The sequence below is a fragment of the Pipistrellus kuhlii genome, unplaced genomic scaffold, assembly GCF_014108245.1.
Source record: "Pipistrellus kuhlii isolate mPipKuh1 unplaced genomic scaffold, mPipKuh1.p scaffold_m20_p_4, whole genome shotgun sequence".
NCBI lineage: Eukaryota > Metazoa > Chordata > Mammalia > Chiroptera > Vespertilionidae > Pipistrellus > Pipistrellus kuhlii.
The window spans coordinates 86,295,237-86,318,252 of record NW_023425540.1 but is presented as its reverse complement, the minus strand read 5'-3'; the positions used below and the strand labels follow the sequence as shown (position 1 = coordinate 86,318,252).

Here is a 23,016-nt window from a genome sequence, read left to right as displayed (position 1 = left end):
TTTTCCCAGACTTTCCCTTTATACCATCTTAAAAAGAAAGACAGATGGAGGCTGAGCAGGCTGGACCTCATCCATACCCTTAGCTACCCAGTGAACTCATCAGTCTACTACACACTCCCCATTGTTCTCCCTGGATAGCATAACCAAATGGACGAACTACAGTTGGCATAATTCATTTTAGGGCTTTATTTACTTATCTTAAATTTTGATTTGAGAGAGAAAAGCAGGGAGAAGGAGAGAGACAGAAAAGCACTGATGAGAGAGAGAAACATTGGTTGGGCCACTTCCTTATTGCTACCCTTTGGGGACTTAACTCTCAGCCCCACATGTGCTCAGATTTGGAATTGAACAGGCAACCTCTTAGTGCACAGGTCCACACTCAACTAACTGAGTCATACTGGCCACAGCAGGGTTTTTTTGTGTTTGTATGGTTTTTTTTTAATTTTTAATTTTTAATTTTTTTTATGTGTGTGTGAAATTAAAGGGAGTAAAGAAAGGATGAAAAAAATTTAAAAAGAAAAACCCACCAAAAAGAGAACTATCTTCATCAACACTTACCCCAGGGGAGAACAATGAGGATGTTATGTAAGCTTATTGTTATATTAGTTATCACCTCTCTGTAAAATGATAACTTGTTGCATTATTTTATTCCTAATAAAGAATTGAATTATTAATGGAAACTATTCTATGGAGATATCAAGTTAGCCTTTTTCTCTTGCTTCATAGATTTTTGTCTAGTAGAAGCTTGTTGAAGGCACAGCTGTAAGACTCCACAAACAAAGAAATAGAATGACTAGTAACTGATAGTGTGTAGATCTATATATATTGGTTGGGATAAATGAAAATCCCTAAGAACGAGGCGAATGGAAAGAGCACAGAAAGTTAGAAGAGGGAAAATATACCAACATCCACTCTAAATTAGAAAGAGAAATTCCACTGAGGAAGGAAAGCTCCAGAAAACCCCTTTGAGTTTTTTTGGTTCCTTTAAGAGCTTTTGTTTCCCACAAATTCATCATATTTGGGCAAAGAACACCAGGCTCAGTGGTACAGTAGGTATCTGAGTGAGATATAGATGAAAGGAGTTATTTCAGTAACTTCAAGTCCCAACACCAGAATGACTGCCCTTTTCTGGGCATCCCACTTCCTCCTGCCCCTTCTCCTCTTCGTTGTTCAAGGCTTTTCATCCCTCCCTCCGGATATGGATGCCCTCAGGCATTTCTCATTTGAGAGAACTGCAGGACCCCCTGCAACTGGCAAGCAACAACCTCCTACCTAGAATTCGCTCCTTCTTCACCTTTCAGAGCAGAGAGGATTGGGGAGAGATGGAGAGATGCTCAGAGATGCTGGGAACTAAAGCAAACACCAGGGAAGTGTGTGTAGGCTGAGGGCAAAGAAAAAAGCATCCTATGCAGGAGCCCAGCCAAACAGGAGAAACACTGCCTCTCACCACACAGGACATGGTCAGGTCCAGTGTGGGTGCCACTCCTCAGAAAGGAAGTATGGGATTTCTGAGTCAGAAAGGAGGCTAGGAAAGTCACATCTGGGTTACTTCCACCAGGTAACAACATACCCCTACCTCCCCCCCCGACACACACACACACATTTTTATGTCAAAAGATGGGAATTTAGTTGACATAGCTAGCATGTTAAATCTACTAGTTCAGTGTTATTACTTAGTGGTGGACATTTAAATCAATCCTTCTAAATTAAAAAGTGGCTCAAGTTAAAGAAAAAAATCAATAACAGTAAAGGTGACTCATAGGTATGACAGTAGTTAGAAAGGTGAAGTGGGAAGACTAAGTTGCCTGGACCTGAGACATAATCTGTCACACTTAGGGGTGGAGCTATAGCCTTCATAAAGCCAGATTTGATCAGGGAGTGGGAAATAAGTGTTGCTTATGTGATCTTAGACAAGACACTTACCTTAATCCATGCAGGGAGATGTCAAAGAATTGGGCATTTGATCAAAGGGTAGCTATGGAAAACGGAAAGAAGGAAATGACAACAGAGCTGTCAAAAGGAATTGACTGGAAACTAGAGGAAGACAGTGGAGTTGCAGTGGGAAGAAGGGAAGCGAAGATCATGAAGGAGAGTGAGAGAGGGAACTGGCAGATAAAACAAATGTTAACCACATGCCCTTGTATTGGGAGAGCCCCAAGCTTTCTAACAGGCAATACAACCTCGAGACTGCCTGGCAAACGTGTCAATGAGATTCCAGCGCATTTTCACATCATTCCTAAATTCTGTCATGACAGCATCTGGTTGACACCATGGCTAAATACAGTTATTTCTGAATTCATGTCACTCTGCTGTCCATGGATCTTAAAACAAAGAGGTGTCCCATTCCACCGCTGGTGGAGCTGAGTAGCTTCAGGAACATGCAAAGCTGGAGAGTGGAAATTCTCCAAATAAAAATCCCACTTACTTATTCTGAGACCCTGTGTTCAGTGAGAGTCCCTCAGCATCAACATTGGGCATCTAGGAGAGGTGACAGCCCACCAGAACGTTAAGCATCTATAGATGAAGAACAGATAGTCAGCCCTCACCTCCTCTCTTCACCTAGCTCTGCAAGGGAGCAGTCTCATTACCTATTATCTCATCTTATTTTTCCAAACCAGAAATGAAATATCTTCCTTCCCTTCCCTTCCCTTCCCTTCCCTTCCCTTCCCTTTCCTTCCCTTCCCTTCCCTTCCCTTCCCTTCCCTTCCCTTCCCTTCCCTTCCCTTCTTCTCTCTCTCTCTCTCTTTCTCTCTCTCAAAAATTATAAAGGCAGTGTTTATTAAAATACATTTCATTTTCAAAATTGATCTACCAGCTGTTTAAGTATGTATACATTTTGGGGGATTCCAGAGCATTTTCACATCATTCCTAAATTCTGTCATGACAGCTTCTGGTTGACAACCATGGCTAAATACAGTTATTTCTGAATTCATGTCACTCTGCTGTATATATACACCTTTACAAGGTAGGTCCTTAAATCTCTTAAAATATTCACCTGGAGGTCTGACCTAGGACTGGAAATTTCACTTCAAACTAGAACCACAAATGAAAGATAAGCCACACCCATGAAACAATTGTATTTCACAAATCACTTGCATCTATCCCTTGGTTCTTTTGACATCTTGTCAGTGTTATACTTGAATGAAGTAATAACATGTTAACAGTACATATATTTTCTAGACCCCTGCACATGTACACACACACACACACACACACATTATTTTTCTTGTCATATCTATTCAAAGTAGCTTTGTTAGCTTCCATGTGCTTTATTAATTTATGAAATACAATTGTGCTTTTTGATGTTAGTGGAAATTAAATTTAAGAAACACAGGTGTTGATACAGTATGGTTGCTACTCTACTGTCACCTTAACTGCTTCAATAAGTTGGCATCGAAGTTAAATCCTCAGGTATTCTGGAGAATTCTATTCAAGAGCTCAAGAGAGAAACTTCATAATAGTTAACTGGAACCATTGGAATGTGGAAGGACAAAAAGCCATGAAAATGTCTTTTCTTCCTCCTTTAAAAAGAAACATGGGTTATAACACAAATCATTGAGTTATTTGGTCCCATTTCCCCTTCTTAATTCTCTCAGTTACAGAAATTTGCAACTAGAATTGTTTGGCACTGGTTCCTCTCCTGGTTCCATGGGTCACTCCAGGTCTTAGTGAAGAGAAGCAAACTTGTAAATGAATTGCTCTGGAATTTCGGTCTGACTTATGCATTTTCTTTTATTTATTTCATTTTTGCATTGAAAACATTACATTTCTGTTTCCTTATAGAGTAGTGTATCAAGAGCCTGTGTATGGCAATAAATTGCTACAGGTATGAAATCCTGACTGGTGGAAAAAACTCATCACTCTGGTTGTGGGTTTGCTGTGAAATCTTACTAACAAGACCATTCCAGGGAGGGAGATATCTTCTAACATAGGAGGAAAGACTGAACTGAATTTTCCAGTTTTGATGTGAATTCTCCAAGAATGGAGATGATCATCCTCAAATTTCCCCTTTGCTAGATCATGAGTGTATCAAAATGGGGCTCTGGCTTGGCTATAAATTTCTTAAAATGCATCTGGTCTCAATTAATATAAATTCAGTGAAAAGAGGACTTTAGGGTTTCATTGAACCAATTGTCTAAGAAAAATTTTAGTAGGTTCCAGGAGTCATCTGGAATATTTAAATAAGGGAAAAACAAACAAACAAACAAACAAAAAATAACAACAACAAAAAACCTCTTACGCATCTAGTATTGAGGATAGCTAATATATTTCTTCATGGTTTCATTGTGGGCTCTTATAAATTTCTTTCACACCCATTGCTATAGCTTCCAAACCTACCTCTCACTGCCAAAGCAACCCCCAAGGGAACAAATTTGCAGGAAGAAAAGGAGCCCCACATTCATTGGAATATAGATGGTTGAGTCTCCAAATTTGGTCTAAAACCAACATTAAAACTGTCAAATAAAATGAAAGAAGAATGTAATACTAGGGTAATCAGTGGGAGTTTTATTATATGAGTTTTCCTATAACCTGCAATTATCATTTTTGTTCAGTACTAAGTCCATTAAGAAAGTACATTTTTTACTGTGAAAATTAATCATTTTAATAAGTACTCTATTATGAAAAAGGGGTACTTGAGACTAAGAGAGGACACATTAATTAAAACTCCTGACATGAACTTTAGTTTTACCTTTCAAGAAAACTTGCCACATTTCAAAAACAGCTAAATGTATAATGCAGATAAATTAGGAAATAATGATTTATATTTAAGTTTCTCATCTTGCAAATGTCCTTGTAAATGTTGTTTTCAGACATAAAATCTTGAGTTCATTAAATATACACCCATCTACCCGCTTTGCACAAAGTGAGATCCAGGGATATTCTTGGAGAGGAGGAGATGTGTCTGTGATCAAGCCCATCACAGTCTCACCTTTCCCATGTCCCCACCAACACCCCAAGTTTCACCTCCCCCAAGTAATTCATCATTAGGATAGTAGAACATCTTTTTTCCAAAAAGTAGTCTCTAAAGTTAACCATGGGATTCCCTTTGTCAAACTACTTTGCAATGCAGTGGAGATCCATGGTGCTCATTAGCATTGCTTTAAGTTCCACAAATAGGGCAACCACTTCCATAGTGCTTAATTAAGTAATTCCCAAGCCTATCTGATCCAGATACCTTCCCTTCACCTGCTACGATTAGTATCCCAGCAGTACACTTCTGAAAATACTTTATTAGGGCATCACTAGAGATTCCTAATCAGTAACTTCCCCCAAAGGACCTCCAGGGGTTTCAGTAACAAAGGAAAAGTTTTGGACCCCGTGAGCCAGTATCTTAGGAGGCTACATCCATCTGATGGTGGTGGCAGGGGAGGGAGGGGCAATTTATAAGGGCCATTTAAATTTTATGTTTCATATAAGGTCACATTTATATTTTGCTGCTGTCCAGCATGTGAAAAATGAGTATGTCTTATGAGTAGGGAGTGTAGAACGATGTTGTGCTTGTCACCCTTTTTCCCTTGGTAGTGGGAAAAATCTCACTGTCAAGGCTGCATTTTCGTCCTAAGATCTGGGAGGACCAGTTTCAACACGGACACGGTTTGGTGACAGCAAATGGAAGTGAGCTCTCCGTTTTCAGACATTAGCACAGAACCTTGCAGCAGCTCTGGCTATGCTCAGCGAACTGCAAAATATGGAGCAATAAAATTGATGACAGTTACCTGTTAGAAAGGCAAATTAAAGCAATTTGTATTTTTTTGATAATTTTACAGTATTTGCACACAGACACTGAGTTAATACACAACTCTGTTATTCCCCTAATATGGATTTTATACAGACGAAAAACAGTCCAGAAGGCAATGAAGTAGATAGATGTGCAGGTATTAGGCCACCTAACCCTTTTCTTTTCCCAGTTGTTACCTATTTCAGGGATCACATAGACCTGGACTCATGTGGCTATTTATATTAAAATGAACCCAAATTCAGTAAATTACAAATTCAGTTTGTTGTGCTGGCCACATTTCCAGTATTCAGTAGTCACTGACAAGTGGCTACCATATTGTACAGCACAGACACAGGACATTTCCCTCATCACCACATGGTCCACTGGACAGCAAGGAGACCACAGATCAAGGTCAACATCTTCCCACTGGGTCTACAGACTTTAGCAAACCATGGCCTTGATTCTTGAATCTGGAAAGCTTGTAAAAAAGATTCCTAATAAACAAAAATAAGCATTAGGGCTCTGACCACTGGTGCCAGTATTGCATGGAAACACACTCCTATGTTCTCTGAGTGACCAAATCATATTCAGCTATGTAGAGGAAATGTCCTCTTAAAGCTTCATAGAGGAACATGTCTGTTGCGTGGATGGATCCGCGATGTACACATATCCATGTTAGGTTCATACAATAAATATGGGCCTAGTGCTCAGTGAGGTTCATGTTAGTTTCCTTCTGTGTGCACTGCCACAGTTACTTCCACTTACCAGACTCTTTACCTAATTTCATTGACACAAACTACTGCTGAAGTTGAGGGAGATATTCAGAGTTCAAACAAAGAGGATTTGCAAGTGGGACATAGCTAAAAATCTTTGCTGGGACCAAATTCATAGTCACCAAAGCATGACTGACATGGCATTTGATGCAAATATCTTGGCAAGATTTCTTTCTCTCTTTTTTTTTTATTCTGGGAGTGAGAGACAAAAATAACACACACTCACACACACACATGCACACATCTACATGCACACACACACACACACTTTCTCCACTCAAAGCTTTCAGCTGGTTGCAGCTAATGCTTCCTAGCCATCAGCTAGCCTATTCCAGCCCCCCTCCTCCTCCCTTATTAAGTGTACTGCATAGGCCTGCACACCCGTGTGTTTCTGGATGCATCAAGAAAGCCATGGAGACGGACAGGCAAATGAAAAGAATGGCTCCAGAAATCCGGTGACCTCTTTCCCCTCAGCCCACCAGCCTGTCTGAACTTGGTGCTTGTGTGACAACTACTTCTTTGGTTTTACAACTCCTCAGCACATTTAATGAGTTTCCCTGCTCCTAATTAGAGAACATGGTGTTTGGAACACCAGGTGGTGTCTGGCTAAGACCTCATGTTTTGTTTTGTTTTTGTTTTTTACTTTTACATTGTTTTTCAAGGGAGACTTTTTTTCTTTTATCTGGCTCCAAATTATTGCTGACTATCTGTCAGAATGTCTTGGATCTGTCTCCTCCAGGACTGATCCGAAGAACAAACTTGTGCAAGGCTAAACTAGCTTTCTAGAATTGCTGTGTAAGTGATGGCACAATTCCTCTGAAAGTGAGCTGTGGGTGGTAGAAGGTAGAAATAAATTATCGAGACCAGTTTAATCTACATTTTAAAAGATGAGTTTTGAGCTTCCCCATTCATCTGCCTCCTATCCTACTACTTGGTTTTTCCCTATAGGATATGAAGCCAAATGTAACAAATTCCTCTACTCTCAATTCTACTCTTACCCTCTGGCACATCCATGGTCATGCTGTTAAGTGCTGCCTGGACAGAGTTGTCTGTCCTGAGTTGCCCGCAGAGGATTATGGGGCTGCATTCCTATTAGAACCTGAAAGGTCCCTGTCTTATCGGCGGAGCCTGAAGCCTGTTTGTTAATTGTGTTGAGATCATTCTATGGTGGCTGATGTCTCGCCGTGGTTGGCTGAGCAAGACGCTCTGTTATTTTCACAGTTTGATAATCAATGCTCTGCTGAACACATTCCTTTCAAATATGCCCATTTGCTTGTCCTCTGCTTAATTGAACAATTGCAATTACTGGTACATACAACTAAATGTTAATTATTTTTTCAATTTTTTTTCTCTCTTAATGGTTTTATTTACAAATTGGAATCATTTATTATATTTTCCACACCAAATTCCCCATCCGAATCTCTGTGATATCTTTAGCCAAAAAGACAGAATTTTTAAGAAGCATTTACCATTCCTTTTAAAAATAAATATGTAAGATATGGAAAGCTAAGGACTGTCTTCTTTAATTGCTTTATGGTTAAACAACTATATATGCAAGAGATTACTAGTAGCGTGCCTTCTAAGGGGTTTAAAAATAAATAAATATAAAAGACAAAGAGGGTAGTAGTTAACTTATACTGGATTTTTAAGGAAGTAATCAGACTATTTGAATAAAATGTAAATTAATAGTTCACAAGTAAAGGTAAAGTATAATCAGTTTTGAAAATCTGGAAAGTTCAGCAAAGTATCAGTAGTATTTAAATAATTCCCCATAATCCTCCCCATCCCAAGACAATCACTGTTAACTCTTATGCACATACCCTTCAAAGGGTATCTGGGTTCTCCCTTGTGGATACGCTTATACCTGCTAACCTTTAACCTCCGGCCGGGGTTGGTCTACAATCCCCTGTCTGTCTGGTGTGTTTTTTTGTACTTCTGCTCTGACACTAAGCTTTCATTAACCTCCACTTTAGATTGGTAGATATGGGTAACTGCTGTTCTGGTGTGGTTTCACCGTGGAACATCCCTGAATCGGGCTCCTTGGCATGTCTAAGTCCACTTTCTCCTTGTGTTTTAGGGTGGTTATGCTGCATACCGCTACGCCCAGCCTACCCCAGCCACTGCAGCTGCCTACAGTGACAGGTAAGGGTCTTCCTTTTTCTGCTTGACAGCTACTTGGAAATTACCTCAGCTGGTGGGGAGACAAGATCTGTGTCCAGTCTTGAGGCAAATGCATGACATCTGGGTAGGCAGCACCCACCAAGTTAGGTCCCACGTGAGACTACAAAGAGGGCCACTTAGAGACAGGATGGACAGCGAAGCCCAGTTCATTCCTAACTCTTGCCCTCTTTGCTAAGACACAAAGAAAATGGTATGTTTTGTTTGTGTATAGATCTTTCAGCACACCTTGCATGTACATGCACACTCCCTGTGCAACCTTCTTATGGTCTTCTCTGGAAGACCATGGTCGCATCCAGCTCAGATGAAGAAAACAGAAGATGATCCTGCAGGCTTACCCATTTCCCCCTGTTACAACTCTTTACACCCAGGAAACCACTATTTAATCCACCATAAAGGAATGGGGGGAGGCATAGCTGGCATTCCTAAGTAGATTGGTTCTTTTGGCAACATCCAGTGCCCAGTCCTACTAAGACAAGCTGACTTTTGTTTGTAATGCACACCATACCCTAAGACTGGCAGCAGAAGGGACAGAAGTGGGTTTAAAAAATGCATAAGTCATAATGGATGGCGGGGGAGGGTTGGTGTGGAAGAGCTTTATGACCAATTACCCAAGCTTAACAGATGACTCGGTTCCTGAAACGACAAGCCACAGCTATTTCTGTTTAGGTGCCTTGAAAAAAAGAAAGTGTGTGTTTCCATATTGAATGCAACGCGTTGGCTCTGTTTCCTGAGGACATAAATGTGAATGTTCAGATGCTCTGCATGCTCAAATGTCACTGAGGGTGCTTATTTTGGGTAACGACTCCTTTGATTTAAAAATATGTTTCATGAATAAAGCAGTGATGATAACAATTTGCATGTGTGGCTGAGGCATGCTGGGTCAGACAGGTAAGCAAGGAGATGTATTTGATCTTGAATGGGACGTGTCGGCAGCCACTGGTCCTCCTCCCCGGCCTGTTGTGACTGGGTTCCTACCCCTGGGTTTGCTCTGGTGCTTTCTTTCCCTGCAGTTCCATTCCATTCCTCACAGACGTGTTGTGAGCTCATTGTGGCTACAGGGTTCTTCTGAGGTCTAATACAGCAAAGGAAATTGCTGAGCCCTAAGAGGGGCACTTTGAAAACCGCATGCATACACATGTAATAAAATGGCTCTTAGACAAGGTAGAGTTGAGATCTGCCTTCTGCTTGTATGCAGGTATTATTACTATATTCTTGAAAACAACCATAACAAGGCCTCAAGGCTGAAGGGAGTCTCCAAAGAGATTCAAACAATTGGCAAGATTCAGATCCAAATACATAAATTATGCAGTTACCCAATAATCACTTGTTAAGATGCAAAATAGGTTTTATGTAAGTTGCTATCTTTGATACACTTTGACACTGGATTAGGAAAAAGGAGAGGGTCAGTAGGTTAATAAAAACGTTGACAGTCTTGAAGTATTTAAGATTATCCTATAAATGAAAAGGCTTAACACTGTTAAATTCTGCACACCAAAGATTCACAAAGTATCAATGGTAATATGGTTTATCTACAATCCATAATTATTTTTATGAAAATATTTCTAGATACTAAATTCGCAAACACCCACTTTATATGTAATTATAATCATAGTAACTTAAGCCTGCTGTATAATTATAAGAATCTTAAACAGATTTATTTTTGGAGGGATTTTTATCTTGCTTCTCAGTATAAGTGCATCTATCCCCAAGTTGAAAACAAGGTTAATTACAAAGATCTCATTTAAATTGCATTCTTCAATAAGACCAATTTAGACATTAAAAAAAAATAATGTTTAACACTATTCTTAAATAGAATTACTTGAGGATCTGTTCATCTCCATTTGTATTCATCTAAAACTTAAGTTAAACTGTTGTTGCATTTGGGGGCACCATATATGCAAATATGTGCATGAAAACCTGTTATTTTAATTTTATTAAGATTCTCATTGGCAACATGTTTGACTGAAAAATTGTCCTCATCCTTGAATTGGTAAATTTTGAATAACTTTACAATTCCCACTTGAATATAATAGTTTCAGTTGAAGAAACAAACTCAGTGGTAATAGTCTTGTCCATGTAATTGGCCTCTTGCTGTTCATTAAAAAATTTGCACATTAGGTCTTCTTGCTTGCTGTGTAAATTGGTTACCAACCCTATTTAACTGTATTATAAGCAAGACATGTGCCACATATGGAAATATAGCATTGAGGTAAATGCAGTAATAGGTAAATTACCAGAAAACAATCTTTAAAACGTTATTTCTGGTTTGATTTGTAAAGTGTATTTATGAAACAGTGGTCTCCCCTATTTCTTTTTCAAAGAGGTAAGGTGAAGAAAGACCTTTTATAGAAGACACATGTTTGGGGGAAAATTTGAAATTATCAGAATAGCTTTTGAATCTAGATTGAAAATGCCAAGTATTTAGAATTTATCTTAGGGCAGTTGTGTAATATTTTATTTTAACACAATCACAGTGTACTATCAGTAGTGATCGATTCTTCATTCCTGTTCTCTAGAAGATAAAGAGAAAAACTCCTTAACCCAAAGAAACCCTTCCAACATAGGAGCTAAAATCAGCAGGAATCAGAATGTTTTGGTAATGTCCATAATTATCAACCTGTTCCAAAAAGAAACTGCAGCAACCTGCCCTGTAACCATGAGTCTTTTCAGAAGTCTTGAAAGTGAAAGAAGTTGGGTGTCCCCAGTTGGTAGAATTTTACCTTTCATCAGCACAAATTAAGTTTTCATCAAATTAAAAATTCAGGGACTTTTGAAAAATATTGAACTCAGATAACCTCAGGAGTGCCCAGAAGGTCCTTGATGGGCAGCTTGCAACTCTCTGCCTATCATTTTCTTGGTTAAACAATCACATGCTGATTATCTTGGAGCATCCTGAGAGTTTCTGAATGCTGACCTCTAGAATGAAGACCATCTGGTGTGGGCAGAAATTTCCCCAAAAGAAACAGACCTGACTGGACTAGGTAATTTTATAGTCTCCTTGATGCATTTAACAGGAATAGGCAAACATCTTTCCTTGGCATTTAGGAAATATTTGGTAAGCACATGACCTCACCAGATCTTTATTTCCAACCTAACTTTGATTTATGAAAAGCCAACTGTCCAAACTGTCAAAGGAGATTGTCTTCTGAGCTTGAACCAATGAAAGCATGGCAGTGGGGCCGATGGTCATCTGGTCATTGCATGCCACTTGGTGTTGCTGATGTGTCCGTGATATGTTCTGGATTTGACAGGTCCATCATCACATTAGCTCGAGGAATGGCTTGCTTGGATGTAGCCTGTGGGTAGGCTTCTCTCTACGGATTGGCTCTTGGTTTCTTTGTGTATTATGACTTGATGGTTGTTGCATCTTGGAGCAGCCAAACAAGAGGATGGGGTGGGGGAGGAATTTCCTGTTCAATGAATTATGCTGCAAATGTCTGGGGAAATACCTATGGTGTGTACATAGCTTGGATGAAAATGTGAACTCTTCGGAAAGGCAGGTATTTGTCATGCTTGTCCTGCTTGCTGACATCCTAACATCTAACAACCAGTGCATGAGAACGTCCCTCCACATTAGGACTGAAGGGAATTAGATGCAGACCAGCTCGAGAAGAAAGTGATACAAAGTGGTTCACTCAGAAATTTCATAATGATTCCATTGCACTGATAGTTATCAGGGACCCTTACTTCTTTCCTATAAGATGTATTTCCTTTAAGAATCCCTAACATCAGCAGCTTTATACATACAATCAGAGACCTGGCAGTGCAGATGACTCTAGACTGAGCAAAAGAGACAGTAAGCAACTGGGCTTTGTTTCTTTTCTTCCCCTTTCAGTTTGTTTGATTTGTTAGATCTTTGTTTTACTGGCAGTATTAGACTATATTATATGAAATTTCTAGTTTTGTAGGACAAACATGGTGAGATGGCAAGTTCAGCTTAACAGACAATCTAACGAAAATGCCTAATACCAATTTTCTAGCTCTCTGCATTTGAAATATATATGTATATTCATACATATATATGTGTACAACACACACACACATACCTGTGCCTTAGGACCTCAGGAAGGACTCACTAGAGCAGTGGTCAGCAAACCACGGCTCGAGAGCCACATGTGGCTCTTTGGCCCCTTGAGTATGGCTTTTCCGCAAAATACCACGTGCGGGTGCACACGTACAGTGCGATTGAAGGAGTACTCTAATTAGGTTAATAAGAATGTATCTACTTATATAGTTTAAGTTTAAAAAATTTGGCTCTCAAAAGAAATTTTAATCATTGTACTATTGATATTTGGCTCTGTTGACAAATGAGTTTGCCGACCACTGCACTAGAGTAACTAGGTAAATGTTAATAAAATGTGGCCAGGACTGGTCATACTCAGGCTGTAGTCACAAGCCACATGCTACAACACTGTTTAATTCTGATCCTCATAACTCACGAATTAAAGGTGCTGTTTAATTAGTAGTTCGTTTTAAAAACTCAACAGAGATAAAGAGGCATGCCTTTGGGGTCATGGAGAAGCTGGTCTACTATTTTAAATTATATAGGTGATAGAAATAGTTATATATATCTATACATACACACACAGATATGGGTAATGGATAGATAGATAGGATGGGTGGATAGAAAGATAGATAGTTTAAAACATACACAGATTACATAGGTGGCCATGTGGATGAACAGAAATAGAGACAGATAAAAACAAGGAAGGAAGGAAGGAAGGAAGGAAGGAAGGAAGGAAGGAAGGAAGGAAGGAAGGAAGGAAGGAAGGAAGGAAGGAGCAGAAGACCAAATTTCTGCCTTCTTATACTATTTTGTCATTAGCATAACTACAGAAAATAGAACTAAAGCCAACTGTACCTCCTAAGATTGATCTAAACAGAAGAAATAAAGGGATTTGAGTTTACTTTCCTTGAGTGCAGGCCACTCCCTCTGTATTTGAGAACTTATTACCTCCTATATTCAGATTAAATAATAGAAGTCGTTGTTAAAATAAGGCTGATAATTGCATTTTAAATAATACAGCATTTGATTTCGAGTCTTTATCAAATGAGGCAGACTAAAAATTAAGAGACTGTTAGCCTGGAAAGCATCTGAGCATCGTGAATGGAAATTTAATTTACTACTTTACAGCGAATTTTTGTGGATACAAAGGGTAATTTTAAAAATATTGTTGTATTTTAGGGACTAAACGATTGTACTTTTTCTTACTGTGGGGTAGAATACAGACTGCTTCATCTATGGATAATAGGTCTCCCTTAATGAGGACAGGTGATGCAGAGCAGACAAGGGAGGGACTTCCATTGTTTTACTCATTCCTCTCACCTAAGCCAAGTTCCAGAGGTTGAAACTGCTTCTGGTTGTAGAGCAGTAGCGAGCCCCCTATTCTCTGTGAATCGAAAAGAGAGAGATCTCAAGATCTTATCCCGGTGCTTTGTTTAAAGCACTGTCTCCCCAGGCCGATTCCAGGCCTGATGGCTGCCTCTGATGACATATTACTGGTTTCCCAGGACAGGGAGAGAACACGGGTGCAATGTAATAGGGCTGTCAGCTCATCTGGGAAATGGCCCAGGCTTTGCCCAGGCTTCTTTCTTAGATGCTGTTTTAAAAAAAATAATAGCTTTTCTTTTATAAAACGATGACAGCAGCAAATGGTAACTTTTTTATTTTCTTCTCTTACCCAGTTTTGGTTTTGATGTTCTTACTTGGCAAAATAAAAGTCAGCAACTCTATGGTAACCTTTCTCTTTTATTTACATTTTCAATCTTTTTTGAGACATCACTGTTGAAAAAAGCCAAAGTGAGAACATTGTAGAATTTGGCGATGCCAAAGATGGCATGCTCAGATGGACAAGAAACTGAGGGCTTAGTTCATGGAGGTTGAGAGAGGATGGGAGCACATTCTGTGCCATCTCCCCACCTGAGACAAGGATCCAGGGCAAGAGGAAGCCATTCTGAATTCAGATCATAACCTGTTGAGTCAAAGCTTGGCGGCAAACTATAGTTATTACTCTGCACCTCCTTAGATTGTGGCTTGTTGAAATTGTCATTGATTTGTGTTTTTTTACCTTTTCTGCTGTTTTCATATATTCTGATGAGCTCACCTGGGTTCTGCAATTTTAAAAAAGATGCTCTGTTACCTTGTAATAGGAAGTAGAAGAAACGAGTCATTAGTGTCTTTATTTATATACTTTTGTATTTCAGTGCCTAGAAAAATGTGTCCATTTTTATTATTAGGATACTGGATTAAATATATACATATATATCTCTACATTAGAATATATAATACATATAAGTAGGTTATATATTCCTAATTTTATTTATATGCTTATTTTTTTTTTTTTTTTAGTATAAAGTTTACTCAGGAAGAGAAAGTGAAAGTAATTATTCCAGACAGCTTGAGGGTGACTAGAAAAAAACACTTATTGCTGGTGAATTTCCTATTACAAGATGAAAATAGATTTCTTTAATAAAACTTTCCATATATATGACAATGCTGCTGTTAATGTTCATTAAGTAGAAATAGAGGACTTCATTATTTGCACTATTGATTACAATTTCTTGACATACCACACCAGGAGACGAAGTTTGATATAGGAAATGGACCAAACTTTGATTTAAATCATCTCTCTGTAATAATGATACAAATATTATGATAATAGCAATAATACCAATGTCTATTTATGGAGTCCTTACTAAGTAACAGACACTGTTTTAAGTGTTCTACAAATAGTGTCATTGAGCTCACACACCAGCCCTATAAGATTGATGTTGTCACCTCCATTTTACAGATGGGGAAGCAAGCTTGGAAAAGTTAAGCAAGTTGTCCAGCTCAGTTTAAAGTTTAAATCTATGTCCTTATTTACTAGATTCTATTGCATCTCAGTGGTGCAACCTTAAGAAGTCCTTTATTTGCAGTGGGAACCACCTCATCTGTTATGTGGTTTTACTGACTCCACCTTACTGAATGGTTTTCAAGTTTGGAGACAGTATTTATGAAATATCCAAAACATAGAGGGCAATACATAAAACGTTATTGTTTTTATTTTTGTATATTCCCATATGATAGTCAATTAAGAGCTTTTACCCTTGAGAGCTAGAATGAGATTTGAGGAAACCAGAAATATCCAGATTATTTCAAATCCACCTGAATCTCTAAAACTCTGATTTTTTAAACAGTTTAGAGTCACTCAAAGAGTTCAGGTAGAATAGTGACCAAACCTATTCAGCTGAGTATGATATAGACAAGCCTTTTAAAATATAACTAGAGGCCTGGTGCATGAAATTCGTGCACGAGGGTGTGTCCCTCAGCTCAGCCTGCACCCTCTTCAATCTGGGACCCCTCGAGGGATGTCCAACTGCCCATTTAGGCCCAATAAGTGGGGAGTCAGACGTCTCTCTCACAATCCAGGACTGCTGGCTCCCAACTGCTCGCCTGACTGCCTTCCTGATTGCCCCTAACAACTTCTGCCTGCTAGCCTGATCACCCCCTAACCACTCCCTGACAACCTAATTGATGCCTAACTGCTCCCCAGACAGCCTGTTGGCCCCTAATTGCCCTAACCTGCAGGCCTGTTTGCCCCTAACTGTCCTCCCCTACAGGCCTGGTTCTCTCCCCGCCCCCCAACTGCCCTCCCTTGCAGGTCTGATCCATCCCAACTTTCCTCCCCACCCCCCGCCATCTTGTGTCCACATGGGGGCAGACATATTTGACTACATGAGGGCAGCCATCTTGTTTGTTGGAGTGATGGTCAATTTGCATATTACTCTTTTATTAGATAGGATAGAGGCCTGGTGAACTGGTGGGAGCCAGCTGGTTTGCCTTGAAGAGTGTTCCGGATCAGGGTAGGGATTCCCTTGGGGTGTGTGGCAGCCTGGGCAAGGGGCCTGTGATGGTTTGCAGGCCAGCCACACCCCCTGGCAACACATTCTATAAATGAAACTTTGTAGCCTTTAGAGGGCCCAGGGCCGGCCAGGAATCTTGGCTTCTTCCATCACCAGAAAAAACCCAAGCCTCCTGCTTGCTCCCTGGCTGCAGCCATAATAATTTGCATATTCATTCCTGATTGGCTTCTGGGCGTGGCTTGTGGGTGTGATGGAGCTACAGTCAGTTTGCATGTTTCTGTTTTATTAGTTTAGATAAGTAAGGTTATATGCTCACCTAATCCATTAAGTTCCATGAATAATTTAGGGTAGTTTTTTGGCTTTGTTTTTGTTTCTTTATGGAAAAACTTTTTAGGGGGAGGTGTGTGTTAGGGGCTGGGTAAGCCTTTCAATTTATTATCAGCTCTTCAAACTTTATATTTTGATATGTCAGGTTGTTTTAAAGTGAGCAGTTTGTATGTTCTTTCCTACAACTTTATTTTTTTACCATGTAGATTTTTATTTTTAAGTTAATTTTTTGGTAATGCCTCTTGTGTGTCAGGTACTATTTAAAACATTGCATCAACAAGCTAATGAGGTAAGCAGTAGACAATATAATAATGAGGTAAGCAGATGCCAATAGAAATGATTATTCAGAATGGTATGTGTGACAGAGATGGGACATACTGATCAGGACCCATGGACAAGAGGCTTCAAATAGGATTATCCAAGGACAACCAGAATATATGTGCTCATCCTAAACAGAATCCTCACTGGGGCGCTGGAAGAAGTGGGTCCAAACAGAATGATCTGTGGTCTTGGAAACCCATTGACTGGGCTTCTAATCCAATGTCTATTAGGGCAGGTCATGGGCTGTTTCTGCTTCCTTCTACTTTTGTTACAAGGTCAGGGCAAAGGCACATTTTCAACTTCAATAGCCATAACTAAGATGTGACTCAATGACTACAAAGTCAGTGAAATTTCATGCTGTCAACCAATGCTGTATCTATTTTCCCTATGAGTCAAATAGTTCCAATTGGGCATTCACCAAAATAATTACCATAACTAACCACACTAATTGTATTTTCTGCCAACCTGCTCTATAGATTGACAATGATTTTATTTGATAACAATTAAGATTGCTCTAAAATCGTGGAGGTGGGAATGTATAGTTCTTGATAGTAGCATCAATGTGTTTTTTGAAACCTGTTTATAAACACAAAGCTCCCTGTGCTGAAAAGTGATATGCCTGTTACTGATAGATATATTTCCGGAGTTTCTCTCATTTTAAATTTACAGAAGTGCACCCACACACGTTAAAAGAAAGAGTGCTCAAGTTTTTATTTGAAGAATTAATTGCCTTTGGTCCACCATCTATAATGGCTTCTGAACAACTGTTATGCACTATTGGATGAATACGTAATTGAGGCAGTTAAAAAAAAGGAACCAGGCCTATAACAGTCAACAGAGTGGACCAACAAGGAGTTGGGGAGATATTAAAGAAAATTCCAAATGCAATAGCCCATAGCTGTCACAGCCATGTGGGCAGACACTTTGCCAATGATGGGACAAGATGTAACAACTCCTTTGGTCATGTCATGGCCTAATTACAGTTTTCAGGTTGCAGATCATTGACTTGATAGGCCACAAAAAAGCAAATAAAAACTATCTTTTAAGTAAAGGCATCAGGGCCCTTCAGCTGTGAAGGTTTTAGAGGCAGGTGAACAACCTGTGATATTATAAGCCCATGGGTCTCTGGATGAGCCATTTCCATTGCAAATAAATAATTTTTTTCTCATAAAATACAGTATTCCAGTCAAATACAAAGGAATACACACATGATAGAATCTTTCTTAGCTCATGAAGCATTCATGAAGTTGAAAAAAAATGAAAACCACTCCATTTCTTTGATTTTTTTTTTTTTTTGCGGGGGGGTGGGGGCACTACACAATATACCATAGACTCCATTTTGGGAGGTAAGAGGGAATTTTTCATTAAAAATGTATAGTATTGCTTTTAAAGTTACCAAAGTAAGTTCTGATTTTGTACTTAAATAGGTAACTTTTAATTCTTTCTTAGAAGGACCAATTTCTGTATACATGTAGCCACTATGTTTTTTCCACATTTGCGTGTAATACCCGTATGTGTACAGTCACTGGACAGAAATAAGTGACGCCTCAAGCTTTCTCTCCTGGTGTGGATCAGAGTGACTGGTTCCTCTGAAATTATATTCTCCTCCAAAAACATAATAACTTATTCATTTAATTAGTACTTATTCATTTAGAGTAAGGATCACTGCCAGAATTTAGTGGGGTGGTAGTTTGGAAAGTGAGGGTTTGAGGAAATCTTTGTTATGAGTAACTAGTTAATCCATTTTTATAATTGTTTCCTGACTCATTCTTGCTGCATTGTGATGTGTGAATGTTTGAATAGTTCACTAGGTTGTTGGGTGTTGAGACATATCAAAGCCAAACACCCTTTCCCTTAATTATCTTAATTATTTAGATAGAAATATTTTTTCCTGAGATTATATAAATAGAGCACATATCTGATAACTAGCATCAGTGGTTCCCATTGTTTTAATAGCCCTGAGATTCATTTTAAAAGAAAACAAAGATTATGGGATGTTTCTAGCATCCTTTGAATCTCTGTCTCCTTTCATGGTCTAATGTTGTAACTTGAAAGTTCAAATCACATTACAAGATGAGGAAATTGCATTCTTCATCATTTCTACATCATGAGAGGGTTTGTGAACTAATTCTATTAAACAGGCGATGAGCACAGGTGGTTAGCAGGCAGTCATGTTGTCCAGGACACCTGTATAAAGGTATCCAGGACAACATGAGCCTCACAGCTTTCTCGGAATAATAGCTTCTCTGTTATTCTTTTAGTTGTTTTCTTCAAGTTCTCTATCTCAAACTTAAAACAAAAGAAGCAGACATGGAAAGTACTGGTTACCTCACTCTGTTCTGAAATGTCAACAAATGGTCCACGTTGAGAGTCCTGAGAGCCTAGCTCTGCAATGTGTGGTTCCCAGACAAGTGGCATTGGCCTCACCAGGAATTTGTGAGACAGAAGCAGTTTCTCAAGTCCCACCTACGCCCCACAGCATCAAAATGTGCACTTTCCAGATCCCAGGGTGATTTGTATTATATGAAGTGTGAGAAGCAGCACCCTGGAGGGCAAGCTTCAATTCTACCCCAGTAGGCAGTAAATAATGTCAACCCTGGGGTCTCTCTCCACAAACATGCAAGATGTAGGAGAAGTTGTCTTTGTAAATTGTTGGTTTGTAACCATCTGCTCTGTACTCTCCCTTCTTCAATGAGAAAATAAGAATTATCAATGTTTGGGTTTCCTTTACAATCCATTGTGTTGTGATTTCCTTCCTCAAGTTTCCTAGGGCCACAATTAATAATTTTCTTTACTTCAAAGACCCAGGGGTAACGAATGTGATTTTGTGGACATATTGTCTCATAATTAATAGATCCACACTATAATATAAGCTGTATCCTGAGAAAGTCCTATCTGATTTATCTTCTTATTTTGAGCCTCAGTTTTTTCATCTGCTAAATGGGAAGCACAATGCCATCTATTATAGAACCACAAAAAGATGAAAATGAGAATTCCTTCATAAACTGAGAGATGTGAAAATGCATGGGACTCTCAATAACAACTGCAAATTGACTGATATTCTGGAGTGTATATTATTGCAGAATATATACAGGGGAGAGCAAGCAAATTAAATTCATTTAAAATTACAAGTCATTTTTAATCTGGGCAATCTCTAGGACCAACCCTAACATTAACATTCTGGAAAACCTCAATAGACTGCAACTTATAATTGGCCAGATCAGAATTTGAAGCAGGTTTATAATGATAACAATTATACTCATTGTATCTCCTTTTTTATTGGTGCGTGTATTAGCAAATATTCACTATTCACCTACCGAATATGACCAGAGACTTAGATTTAGACCACGTTCTTAACTTAGCAGAGTTACTTACTATATGAGATACAGGCATGCTAATTGGCCTATTTGATCATCCACTTCCTCATCTTTAATAGCTAATGAGTGATGCCTGCCTCATTAGGAGAATGAATTTTAGTCATGAGCATAAAGCTCCTTTAGTAGTACCTGACACTAAAACACTCAGGATATTGTTATTGATATTATTATTATCAGTAAACTATGAGGGTGTTGTTTTGTCTTGAGTCAATATATGGGTAATTTCCTATAGAAGCAGACTTCTGAATTAGAATAAGGTTTTAACTATAGAAGTTTGTTTTTTCCCCCCAGATTGTGACTTCTACCTTAGAAATATAAAAATAGCTATACTTGAAAGTTGCTAAGAGAGTGGGGCTTAAATGTGTTCTCTCTCTCTCTCTCTCTCTCTCTCTCACACACACATACAGATAACTATGTGAAGCCATGCATGTGTTGATTTGTGCTAATCATTTTAGAGTGTATACATATATAATATCATCACCTTATACATATTTTAAAACGCATATTGCAATATCTAATTATATGCCATTTTTATTTGTTAGTCACAGCTCACTAAAATTTGGGAGCAGAGGGAGAAATAGGTTAGGGGAAAAAAGTTCTGAAAGAAGAAGCAACCAGGAAGCATGAGGTCAGAAGGTCTGTGTTGCTCATCCTTCTCCTGATTTTTAATCGTCTTTTTGGTCCATGGAGGAACTCAGGCAACCAAGGACCACCAGCTCCACTGGAGAATTAGCCACTTCTCCCAGTGTAAACCAGTAAACACAGCCTGAAACCATCACCGGTTTAGATTTCTATAAAATCAGCCCCATAAATAGTTACTTTTCAACAAGTCAGTATTTTGAAATCTGCCCATGTTGCCCTTTTCCCATTGCGATTGGTGAAAAGTCCAACGCCTGTAGTGGTAATGGGTATCAGAATCCCCTCAAGTTCTGGAACTTAACAGCATCATGCTCACTTTATTTACACATAACTTTATTTACACATAACTTTTAGGTGGGCCCAGACCTTCTCACTGTGGCCTGCCCACCCTCCAAAGCCTCAGCCTGGACACCCTGTGCTCCTCCCCAGCCTTCATAAGAAAGGGATTCTTGGCCCCCAGTGAAGGCTGCTTCCCTGGAGAAGCACACAGGCTGTTCAGGGAACCTGCCCAACCCACACCCAGCCCCTGGAAGGTGCTCATTCTCATTGGGGGCACATTCTGTGTTCTCCTTTGCTCTGTCCACCCAAAATAGAAGTGAGATTCTGTCTTCCTGGAGGCCTCATCCCACTTTTAAAGTGAACTGTAACCTCAAAAGGCTTGTTTTGTTTTGTGCCAAATTATGCTCAGAGGCTGGAATAGCCTTGGCTAATGATTTATTTAATGCAGGTTCACTGTGAGAATTGTAACAATTTCACAAGCTAAGAGCATACAGGAAAATGTCTCTTAACAAGCTAATAAAGAAATAACAACATACTCCAAATCAATGATAGGTTCATCACACTTTGTTCTGGGCAGAGGAGATGGAAGGAATGAAGTCCAGATTCAGTTAAAATATACCACTATATGAGTTGGCACCTAAGAGAGATGGCTTGGCCAACGGAAAGCCAATGTCCACATGCCAAAGCAAATGTAAAAGCCCCCTGTTGGTAGAGCATGTTGCTAGGGAACCGGGCGCCAGTCTTGACTGGCAAGCTGATCTCTTTTGAGGGCCTCTCCGTGATTTTCACTACTTGCCCATAAAAAAAATGGATCGCCTTTAGTAGTGATCACCAAAGGTCTTTGGAGAGCTATTTATATCAGCAGAGGGTAGCCTTGTCCAGACCTAACACTCTTGGACAGCACTCACAAAGCGCGGCATTTATGGTCCAAATGTCCTCTTGCCATGGTTGCTTCTCCAGGTGTTTCATTTGCTCAACCCCCAGCGAGGCTCCTCAGCAGCTGAGCGACTGAGTGTTTCTCAGTGATGACAGATGAGATGATGACATTCAGACACAGCTTACTTCACTCAAATCAAAATAACTGTACCCTTAAAAATAATGTCATTTTTTGTCACAAACAAGTGTATTTGAAATCCTATCAAACCAACACACAACAAGGATCTTTATGATCCCCCTCTCACCTCAAAACTGTGGACTGAAAAACACATAGGCCTGGCCTCTGTGACTAAGGAGAGGAGACTGTTTGCATCCTTTGTGAGTCCATGCAGTCAAAATATAAATGGCAATATTTTCCCCAAATAACGTGCTTTCACATCTACTAGTATGTCCCCGTTGATTTAGGGGGAAACTCTAACAGCTGCATGTGGTAATTTTCTCCCCACTTTCCAGATGAGACTCAGGAAAGTGAGATGAGGTTTCTAGTGGAACACAGCTTGCATGTGACAGGCCAGGCTTCCAGGTTCGCTACTAGTGCCCTTTCTGGCTGAGAAAAATGTATGGTGGGAACTGGAAGAATTGTTCAATGTTGGAGAAACTACAATTACAAACGTGCACT

General features: G+C 39.4%; 1 protein-coding gene across 21 annotated transcripts in view; it reads left to right on the top strand.

Moving 5' to 3' along the window:
* RBFOX1 (RNA binding fox-1 homolog 1) overlaps nucleotides 1–23,016 on the top strand; it is a 2,022,031-nt gene that overhangs the window by 1,975,332 nt on the left and 23,683 nt on the right. For 11 of the 21 annotated variants that reach the window (XM_045571310.1, XM_045571306.1, XM_036410678.2 and 8 more), the window contains one exon: nucleotides 8,570–8,634. In XM_045571310.1, coding sequence (XP_045427266.1) covers nucleotides 8,570–8,634 — 65 coding nt within the window. Of the gene's footprint in view, nucleotides 1–3,783; nucleotides 3,827–8,569; nucleotides 8,635–23,016 lie in introns of all 21 variants that reach the window. The other 10 variants (XM_036410672.2, XM_045571305.1, XM_045571304.1 and 7 more) reach the window with 1 other exon arrangement.